The 11,165-nt window shown below is 52.9% G+C and overlaps 1 protein-coding gene across 2 annotated transcripts in view; it reads right to left on the bottom strand.

Annotated features, from left to right (window-relative positions):
- Positions 1-2,180: 2,180 nt before the first annotated feature.
- mgat4c (mgat4 family member C) overlaps positions 2,181-11,165 on the bottom strand; it is a 61,765-nt gene continuing 52,780 nt past the window's right edge. For both annotated transcript variants that reach the window (XM_003967790.3, XM_029841561.1), the window contains 3 exons: positions 6,461-6,610; positions 5,944-6,091; positions 2,181-5,699 (listed from right to left, as the gene is read on the bottom strand). In XM_003967790.3, the coding sequence (XP_003967839.1) occupies positions 4,543-5,699; positions 5,944-6,091; positions 6,461-6,589 (1,434 nt within the window). In that variant the 5' untranslated portion in view covers positions 6,590-6,610 and the 3' untranslated portion in view covers positions 2,181-4,542. The remainder of the gene's footprint in view (positions 5,700-5,943; positions 6,092-6,460; positions 6,611-11,165) is intronic.

Here is an 11,165-nt window from a genome sequence, read left to right as displayed (position 1 = left end):
GTAATTGGTTTGATTACACCTTTCCCGGTTCCCAGAAGGAAGAAAGGATTACAAAGCTGAGAGTGGAGGGAAGGAGGGACCAAAAGGAGGGAGAAAGTGGCAGCGCGACTCCCTCAGGCAGCATTTGCTCACTGGCATAGAAGAGACAGATGGGAGGATGGTGTGTGTGTGTGTGTGTGTGTGTGTGTGTGTGGGGGGGGGGGGCGCTGGGTCGCACCTTTTGTGAAGAAAAGCAATTGGGAGCGATTAAATCCTCATTGGCCGCGGGGAGCGTTCAGAGTGAGGATGGAGGCGCTTCCCACACGGCCTCCAGCCCACTTCCTTTATCTCCCTCATGAAGCCCCGTAAAGACCACGGAGCAGTTAGAGCGGCGCTCGGCGTTCCCAATATCACGGCAGCCACTGAATAAAGAGGAATTCCTGGCTTCGTGTGCTCCTTTGTAAAGGATCACAGACAGGAGCGCGGCTAATGAGCGTGATTAGCAGGGTAGCGTCACGCTGAGGTTCAAAGTTCGGCTGCATTAATAGAAACATTTTTCTTTAGGTGTGAGACAGTTTCCTGTGGTCGAAGAGGTTTTTTCCCTCCAAACCTCTGGTGCAGGATAATATCTGGAGCGGAGCGGCGTCGCGGGGAAGGACGCTCTGCTGTTGCTGGTGGGAAGCTGCGCGCTCCTCGTGCACTTCCTGCCCTTCTTTGGACGCCGACTGGTGGTGGAATCCTCCACTCTCATCTCCACCTGCAGCCATTTCCCTCCCAGATCTGGCAGATAAAAACGCATCCTGCTGCCTTCCCATGATGGTTCAATACCCAGGGGGGGACGCTGGCTCGGGCTTCTTGGCGTCTGTGGTAAGTGGCAGCTCATCAGCCTGTAAGCAGCTGAACACTGCCCCCCCCCCTTCCCCACGCGGTCTCGGCCAGGTTATTACGGCTCTTTCATCACCTGAGGCTGCCTCGTACTTACCTGCGGTCGGCTTTGCTTCCCTCGAACGCTACGCATTCATTTGTCTGTTTATCAAACCTCTTCTCTGCCCCCCCATCCCAACACACACACACACACACACACACACACACTCTCAGCCTGCGTGCGCAGCTCAGAGGGGTCCATGAAACGCGCAGCATCAAATGCTCTAATCAAAAGCCATTGGCAGCCCTTTGATGCGGCGCCGTTACATGCTTTCAAATCTGGAGTGAAGCAGCCTGAGAGAAGACAGGAGGAGGAAAAGAAGAGATCTGTTGTTCCTTTGATTAAGTGCACGCTTCACACACGCATCCGGGATCGGAGGAGGGCTTCAGATCCACACGGAACCTCCAGAACAGGACGGCTCAGAAGGCATCGTCATGGCTGCAGGCATCACTGGCGCTGGACCTACACTCACCTTCTGCTGGGTTCTGGAGGACTCGGAAGGTCAGGAGAGAGGACAGAGGAGGCGCGGTCTCCGGAATGGTGACGTCGCCGGCACGCTGCCTGACTTTGATTTGTCATTTCTTTGCTGCGCTAGCCCTGTTAGCAACCTTAGCACTGTCACCACGTTCAGAGCCGGTCCGGGTCGCTCGCCGGTCCGAGGAGGGTGAGCAGAATCTTAAAGAGCTGCGGGCCCGAGTAAAGCTTATAGGAGCCCCGTCAGGGTCCAACCGTGTGTCCAGTCGCTCCGGTTTTCCCTATAGATGAGATCTTCTCTCATCAGCCACCATCGTGGATCTCTGCTAGCATCTGCAGATTAGATTCCGAGGGATTATTGGGCAGCGGCTCCTATTAAATAAACAGTTTTTATGAGCTAATTTTTGTCCGCCACCAAACAAACACACCCAGTATGAGGTGATGCAGCGTGCCCCGTAGCAGCGTTCCCCCACACGGACATTAAGTATGCAGCTAAAAAGCAGAACGCATGTGAATATTGAAATGAATAATGTATAGTTTATGCTCTGGGCTGTAAAGCAATCTCAGGCGCGCTCGCTGCAAGTTTCAAGGAGCTGCGAAAGCTCTGCATTTACATTTTAAATTTAAAAAGCTCATGCTGCACACTTCCAGGGAAGGTCATCAAAGGTCAAACTTTTTGGGTTTCAAAGACTTTCCAGGATGGTGCCGGTAGTTTTCCCAAAGTCTTCAAGGCATCAAAACTAAGGTCCCAGACCCGATTCTGCCGACGATCCGTCTTAACAGGAAAGTCACGGAGCTGAAATCTGGCATTCATTCATTTAATCTAAGTCCATTTTTAATCCACTATATCCAATACAACATTTGACATGATACGTGTAAAAAAATATATGTCATCTTACAATACAGTACCATTTAGAGAACGATGGAAAGAAGAACGGACACGGAAACAACACTTCATCACACCCGCCCCACGGAACAATAAACAACAAACGTTAGCGTGAACCTGTGGGAAGGTAGCATCGTAGCTGCTACGCTAACGCTTCATGAGCAGAAGCTGCACGACAGATCAGAAATCCTGACACACACGAGGAGCTTCATCCACTGAAAACGCTTTTTGTTCATGCACTTTGTACATGCTCCACTGGAAGATGGCCCCCGCTCGGAACGCCCCCCCCATCGTCACATTTAACACTTTGCTGGGAGCCTCACAGCTAAAACTAGTAAATAAACTCGGTCACCTCCGTCCTCCCCACACTTTAGCTCCCATTTACAAGCCTCAGATGCCGAGCCGATGACACAGAGACTCCCTCTAAAGCCATCAACGTACAGTGGCTCTATATTTGTGCACGCCGCTCACTCGTGGCCTGGTGTAAATTGGGTTTTCTAACCGAGCTGCCAGCAGCAGGAAACGCTGCGAGCAGCAGTTTGTGACACCCACTTTAGGAATTTATGCAGCTTTTGTTGTTATCCCCAGATGTAAATGTGCCTATAAATCTGCAGCGCGCAGCTCTTTTTGGCTGTCGTCTTACTTTAAATAAAGATCGGACGTCCATTCCTCCTATAACGGCCCCATAACAGTTACGTTACCGGGGCAGAGACGCTTCACAGCCGCCGTTTACGCTTGTAAACCGGCCGACGGCCTCGCCCGTAGCACGCTAACTCTGAACCGACGTCAACGGGAAGCCCGCACATGCGCAGCACAACGTACATCGTGCCCCCCCCCCCCGAGAAGCTGATCCACGCGGGTCGCGGCATCATTCGCCAAAATGAATGGCGGCGTTTCAGGGGATGTGGAGGAAAAACAATGCGGATCATTGTGAGGAGGTGGGCACTCTAATTCCATTTCAGATCACACACGAGGGATTAGCTGAGGGGGGATTATGGAGGCGCTGCCACATCTGGGAAAGGTCTCCGTCGGTGACACCGAGCTAGACCTTGAAGTCCTGAGGGAACTCCAGCAGCTCCTGTAAACATTTACCTCTTTATTGCACCTTAAGTGGTTCAATGGTTGTGAACAAAAACGATGAGTCTTTTCGAAGCGCGGCGTCGAATCGCTCGCTCAGGAGGGCGACCAGGATGAGCTAATACTGCTAGCTAAACAACAAAGTGACGGATGTGGAATTATGAAAATCTTCAAAGGAAAGCCGAGCGAGGTCTCCCCAAAGCGGCGGCGGCGGCGTGAAGAGCGAGCGAAGATCAGAGAGCGGCGGCCGCGTAGCAGCAGAAACATCGCAGATGCGAGGGCGCAACGGCGAGGAAAGAAGGAACCCAGATCCTTTAGCTCCGGGGGCTGAGAGCGCGAGAGGCAAACACAGGCCAATTTTCTCTGAGAAAATTGTGCTGAAGGTGGGAAAAAAAGAGACCTACGAACAGACCTGGGCCGTTCCTCACTGTGCAACCTCATCTGGGCTCCCGGAGACGGCGGCTGAAACAAACATCGTTTTCCTGTCGGCAGCTGTGACGGAACAGAGCTGGGAACAGACACGCCGACACGCCTGCCGCCACCCGAGGACGAAAGCAACAAACGCGCGTGTGGGAACGTGTGTGTGTGTGTGGGAACGTGTGTGTGTGTGTGGGAACGTGTGTGTGTGTGTGTGGGAACGTGTGTGTGTGTGTGGGAACGTGTGTGTGTGTGTGTGTGTGTGTGACAGGACGAATACTGAGGGCAACGGTGACCTCCGATGCGTTCAGGGGTTTTCTTTAAGGAGGAAAAGGGAGAAATTTGACAAAGCTTCCTGTTAGCTCGTTCATTAGCATCTGTCCCATTGAGCAACAGAAGAATTGGAGCGGGAGATTACGGAAAAGGATAATTACGCTAACGTTCCCGGTCTGTCAGCAACACTCCCTCCGCCAGTTACATTTGGAATCTTTGCAGGATAACGTCTGTTGCCTAATTTGATGCTTCGACCTTCAGGAAAATTCCGGAGATCCGAAGCCTTCGTCCTCGCCGCGTCCGATCAGCCCCCACGTCGGGGAACGAATGGGAAAAAAACAGTTGTTGGGAATGATCGGAGAGCAGATCCGTCACCACAGACACAACTCAGAACACGGTCCTGCAATCAAAACCCCAATAAACAAACAAACAAACAAACAAACAAACAAACAAACAAACAAACAAACAAACAAACAATCCTGTATGACAAAGAGTCTGTGCAGGGCCGTCCTCACTGGCTGGGGGGCTGCGTGGTCCATAAACTGATGCTCCGGATGATCAGCCACTCTCTCTGACCGGCCGTCACCACGATGCGCACGCACTCAATGTCAAAGGCAATTTTGTGGTCGACATCCTGAACCTCGATGTTGCCGTTTTTAAACTCCCCTAACGTGATGAACGAGGAACACTGCTTCCCTTTCTTAGTCCCCACGAGCTTCTCCCCCACCTCCAGAGCTCCGTGGTGAAGAATGTCATTCTGGCGGTCGTCGGAGCCGGTGGTGATCTTGATTTTGCTAATTTTGCTAGCGTTGTTGAAGACGATGAGGAAGAAGTCCCCGGTGGACGGAGGCTTCCCCCAGAAGTACTCGTCCACGCTGCTGTAGGCCTTGGTGGCGTCGTAGTTCTCAAAGACGTTGATGTTGGTGTAGAGGCTGGCGGGAGGGTTGTCGGGAATGTCTATGGAATCTTCCTCAAAGTCGTCGTCCTTCAGCTTGTTCTCCGCTCCTTTGTAGGAAGAGTAGTAGCCCATGTGCTGGAACAGCGAGGGCTTGAAGCGGATCACGTCCCTCTGGGCCAGCAGACCCCTGAAGTGAATCAGGAGCCAGTCGCAGGGCATTTCCTGGTAGAACATGAGCAGGAAGTGGGCCAGGCGGGGCAGGTCTTTGGAGTGGTACAGCTTCCCGATGTAGCCCAGCTTGGAGAACTCCAGCATCACCCAGTAGGAACCTTCTCTGGAGGTGATCACCTTCTTCAGCGCCGTCAGGAAGTTCCTGGAGCAGCGCACGTCGTCCTCCAGCATAATGTAGAAGTGGGACAGGTTGGTGCAGAAGTTGAGGAGGAAGGCGTAGTCCACGTTCTGCTTGGAGCGGAAACGGACCCGGTCCTCCGGGTCGTTGTAGTTCCTCTTCAACCCCTCCAAGGACGGATAATACTGCTCCGGGGCCTGGATCACCAGGAGGCGCCCGGCGATGATGTGGTGAGGGAACTTCCTGGTGATTTCCTGCACCAGGTTCTCACACCAGACCAGGTCAAAGTCCGCCAGGTGGACCACGACCACGATCTCCTTCAGCTCCTCGTAGCTGGACTGATCAAAGATGGACTTGATGGTCTCCAGGAGGTAGTTCCCTCGTTTCCTCTTGACCGACGACAGGCCGATGGTCAGATACTCTGAGGACAATTCAGCAAAACATCAAAATGGACCCAGTGACAAAAGCGTCTCCTTCACATTTAAAGGAAGGAATTCCTCTTAATCAGCTGGTCCAGAACGTAAACGTTGCCTGAGTGACCAATAAACACGGCGGCGGAGTGGAAGCTGGTGTAACGCCTCCGGTTTTCCTCCCCTTGGCTTCACATGTGCCGAGCTCATAAAAACACACAGTAAAATTCCTCTTTCAACAAAAGATAAACTCACTCTTGCGATTCAGCGGCGTTCCGGCCAAATAACGATAGGTGACGTTAATGGTCCCGGAGGAGTTACTGAGGTCTCTGAAGGTGTGAACGTACCGCTCCGAGCTGGCCGGGTGGACCGAGGTCTCCCGCAGCTGCCTTTTGTCCCCCTCCTGGACAACAACAGGACACACAAGCGGGAGAGAAGAATCATCCAGAGGTCCCGAAACCTCCGAGAAGCCGAGAAAACAGCCGAGGGCTCAAGCTAGCGCTTCATAATTGAAATGACAAACACGGATAATGTAGCGTGATCACCAGCGTTTGATGCCGTCCTGAATAAGACATAAATCATCTGGATGGTGTCAACCGAGTCCCTGTTGTGGTGCTTCCTCCTCAGAAACGAGCACTTCCAAAAGTGCCGAACTGGGAAGAGTGAAGGAGCGCGAGCGCCGGCCTGGAGTTCGCCCCAGGGCGTCTGAAGGGCCCGTGTTGGCGTGGCAACGGGGAATACTCTTTACAGGAAGTAAGAAAGCTGTACAAACCAGCACATAGCCGTCTTCAATGTAGAGGTTGAGGAAGAGGAGGAAGGTGATGAGGAAGCCGAGGAAGGGGATAGCAGAGCGTTTCCTCAGACACCTCATCTTGTCCAGAGATTTCCAGAGGAGCCTCATGCTGCTCGTGGTCGGTGGGATCTGTGACGGGAAAACACGACAACATGGCACGTTAGCTGCTAGCTGTTAGCTGCTTCGCTGCTAGCTGTTAGCTGCGTAGCTGTTAGCTGCTTCGCTGCTAGCTGTTAGCTGCGTAGCTGTTAGCTGTTCTCAGGGTGAAATAATCTGCTCTGTATAGAAAAACCAGAAGAAAAGAGCTCTGGAGAAGGTGGGACCTCATCTTTACCCTCCATTTGTCCATGAAATCTGGTTGCACAATCCCATTGTATTAAAAATAAAGCATTCTTCTTCTGTTATTGTCAACTCAAATACCTTTATTTTCCATTGTCAACAACAGCGATTCTATTTGTACGGGGGAATGTAAAAGGTCACATTTGCTGTCAATCTGCACCACAAATGAGGAAGGACGTGACACGAAATCGATTCTTTTGTTGTTCGGAATAAAGCGAGTGAATAACATCGACCGTATGTTCCCACAAAAACAAGACGGTTTGAAGCTCAGAGGAGGATTTAACATTTATATTCCCGAAGTCCGAGCCGAGCTGAAATCCTGTCCCATTAAAAAGGTCTTCCCAATAATCGGCACCGGTGAACATCTGTACGCTGCTGATCCGACGCTCATCTGGGCGGCCACACGCATCCATCACGCCTGGGAGCCAACACTGTGGACCTGACAGCTCAGCTGTTTGAAAATGGGAATCTTTACGGATAAAACAGTGATTCCTGGCTCCCGAATGCAGGAGTTGTGGAGAAGGCATCGTTTAATAAAGCTGCGTTCAACACAAGCGCTGCACGTTCTGGCCGTCGTGGCTCAGTCGGACGCTCGAGTCCTTCTGGAGCGTCAATAACTGTCAGGGATTCCGCCGGAGACGTGAGAGCGCTACACGATCCTTAACGGCCCGTCTCTCCGTCTCAGATGAACCCAGACAGGCTTCCTGCAGGAGGCGCCGTGCTCGACACGACAGCGCCGGGATGGATCCCAGCAATTATCGGGAACGCCGCTGGAGTTTCCACCGCCGTCAGTGACAACGTCTCCTAAATGAAGAGCGCGCTGGTGGGAGAAGCAATTAAAGAGCGTTCCGGAGCAGAGGTGATCTCCCAGATCGGTGTCTGTCCCGACGATACCAGACAAAGAGGCGCCTGTTGTTTCAATAATTCAGAGTGGAGCAGGATTGGGGGGGGGGGGGGGGGGGGGGGGAGCACGCTCACGCCCGCCTCCCCGGGATTAAAGCTGACTTATGGGAGAAGAAACAAACCTTCAGGAAGCTTCGTCCCTGTTTGCAGCCATCGTTGAAATGTTGTAAAAAGATGGGGAATCCTTGTATGTGTGTGTGTGTGTGTGTGTGTGTGTGTGTGCGTGTGTGTGTGTGTGTGTGTGTGTGTGTGTTGTGGCTCAGGGTCACCAGAGCAGAAATGGACTAAGTGTGTTTTAATGGCGTGCCGTCCTGACCGCCACTTCCTCGGCGCCACTTTCAGGACATCCATTACGGGCCGAGCGTGTGGACCCGGCCAGAGACCCCCGACCCTCCGCTCGCTGTGCTCACAGCCGCCGTCTCCGCCAGCTCGCCACAGACGAAGCCATCGAGGGAACGGCGCTGCACTCAGAGGAACCCGGAGACCCGCCTGGTGGTTTTCACGCCATGACAGGGGACGGGCTTCGGATTTGTGTCCCGGCAGGAAGTCTCCTGGAGTGGCGTCTTATGTGGCGGCGCAGGGAGACGGAGACGGAGTCGCCGCCACCCTTTCAAAAGTTTACATTGGGAGGAGAGAATTCCAACCTTTCTCATTCAAAGGGAAACTGAAATGATTCCAACTTCTAAAAAAAAATAAAAAAATCCCATCAATTGGAAAAGCGTCTGAAGAGTTTTGACGCTTCTCGCTGATCTGAAGCTCGTTAGCAGCTCTCTGAGCTGACGTGTGCCGGGATTCATCCTCCGTGTCCCCCCGACCCTCCACCCCGAATCTAATGGTGGAATCAGGCTTCAATGGAAAAACGGGACGCTCCCCAGTGAGGGGAAGGTAATTATGGTCTGGAATGCTGGAAAAAGAAGCAGGAAAATAAAAGCTTGCATCTTCTCCGTGTATCCGGAGTGATTCCACATTCTGAACGGCGTAAAAGGAGGAAAGCTGAAGGCTGCTCCGAGCGGACCGACGTGCCTCCAACCGGAGTCAGGTTGGCAGTAATTTCCCATCTCTTCTCCTCAAGGTTGAGCCTTTTAAAATGGCGTTCACGCAGTGGACGGCGAGGCCTCGGGAACGACGCGAGCGGGACACAATGGATGGAACAAACAAACAAAAGCAGCATTATTTTTTGTGCAAATTCACCCCGGTGAGCCGAGAAAAGCCAAACAACCCAGATTAGATTGGAAAATCAAATATTGCTCTCCGGGTTTGGCAGGTTCACGCCGCCGCCGCCGCCGCCGCCGCCGCCGCACGTCTCATTCAGACACAACAAACCCCCCCCCCCAAATATCAATTCAGACTTCTCACTTCCCGAGATGAATAAAAAAGATGAATAAAAATGCAATTCTCTGGCATTTCATCGTGCCATCGTTCTTAAACGACTTCCTCCCCGGGGAGTCGGCACCTTCCAGAGAGACAAATAATCAATTAAGCTGCAGATTTACGGGATCCAGCCGCGGCTTCCTGTCAGGAATTCAGCCGCTTCCAGTGGATTCTCCTAACTGATAACACGCTAAAGCTTTTCTTCAGACGCATGAGAACAAAGCAGCTAGTTTGATAATAACTTCAGCTCTTGAAGAGCTTTACCAATTAGCACGCCGCCACTTCCTGTCTACTCCCCCGGGACCCCAGGTCCCATTTTTAAAAGCCCAGCGATGGAAAATAAGGTTTTAAAGATTTGGTCCTAAACTTCCCTCCCATCACTGTCATGCTCTTTAGACGCGGTCGACACGGCCGACGTAGCGCGTAGCTGCGGTCACCTTGACCAGAGCTGTTTACCGCCATCGCTAACGTGCTCGCGGCCACGGGAGCCAATCAGCATCCTCGCTGATGATGTCACCTTCACACAGGTTTGAGTCGTCCAGGACGACATAAGATGCTTTAATGGTCTCGGGTAGCAATCCCCATCCCTTCTGGATCCCACTCTGGATCCCAGGCGCCAGGGCCACAGACAGATGTACCACCTCGCTCTCCCCCCCCCCGCCCCCCCGGCCCCCCCGGCCTCCCCTGTCATACACTGTCAGCAGCTTGAGCTCGCTCGCTGTGTTGGTAGACGAGTGTGAGTCTCTGAATGAGATATGTTCCCTCTGGACACGCTGTCCGAGGCTGCCCCCCCCCCCCCCCCCCCCCCCCCGCCCCCCCGCCACCGGCGTCTCCACCAACTGCTACTGCTGCCATCCTCTCGAGGGGGACGCGAGCAGCCCGGTGACAGCGGGACGTCCAGCTGCTCTCCCACAAGACGCTGGTGAGAACAATACAGAGGGATGCACCCCCTCCAACGATACAACAAATTGCTAATCACTCCCGAGCAGCCGCGTCTGTAGGACAATTCCACGTCCTTGCTGTCCGAGCACAATGCCTTGTTCTCCTTCCAGGATATGCTGGACGCACCAACAAAGCTCTTCCATTCATTTAGCATCAAGGTTGTTGGTTTTTTCCCGTCTTTTTATCATTTCAAGAGCAGCGCTGGTGCGTCGGCGGCTAATGCCAAGCATTGATGCTGACATCAGAGCGACCAAAAACACTTCCTGGCCCTTTCGGAACCACGCTGCCCTCATCCAGATCATACAGCACCGCGTGTTATTCAAATATGACTGCAAATTGATTGATTGAAAGGACTTTTTTTTAGTTCCCCCCCCCCGTTTGATTTCTAGTTCCTGGCTGGAGAAAAAGGCCACGTGTGATTTACAGCTCTGAATGGAAATAGCTGTAATGATGCGGTGTCCATTTACACGTGGCGGAGACGCACTCTGGCTCCTCTGGAACGAGTGTTGAATGTTCTAAAGCTCGTTCGCTGCTCCCGCGGTGGTGCTGGGGGGGGGCGCAGCCCTCCCCGGCCCGTCCGAGTGTTTGGTACGATGGCCTAGATGAGCTCAGATTAGGTCGGGCTGCACTTGGGAGAGATGGCGTGGAGGACCGAGGCAGCGCCGGCTTACTTCCACTCCAAAACACACTTGACATGATGAAGCATGAAGATGCATGCAGAAGGTCACTATTAACCCCCCCTTCCCCCCCTCCCCTGTGTGAGGCTGTTAAGATGCAGTGCTGATGTAAATGATTGCCTACATATGACACACTGGATAATTAGTATCTGTGAAATACTCCTGAGGAAGAGCATATTTAATTAGCGCTTTGTTCTGTCAGGCTGGGCTAATGCAACGCGAGGCTCTGCGACTTCCGTCTGCGTCTGACATCATGTGTCACAAACATATGCTGCTGCGCCCCACAGGCACAGGCCTGCATTAAAGCACGGAGCCACGTGAACTAGCAGCCAGCCTGTCATCGTGTTCTCCGCTCAGAAAGGAAGGGAAAGAGAAAAGGGCTGGACGACGGCTACGGGCAGGAGAGGGCTTGGGAAAAAGGAGATTTGGGAGCGCCCTGACGGCGCTCACAA

Source organism: Takifugu rubripes, chromosome 9 (assembly GCF_901000725.2).
Source record: "Takifugu rubripes chromosome 9, fTakRub1.2, whole genome shotgun sequence".
Classification (NCBI taxonomy): domain Eukaryota; kingdom Metazoa; phylum Chordata; class Actinopteri; order Tetraodontiformes; family Tetraodontidae; genus Takifugu; species Takifugu rubripes.
This window is presented reverse-complemented; position numbering and strand designations above follow the sequence as displayed.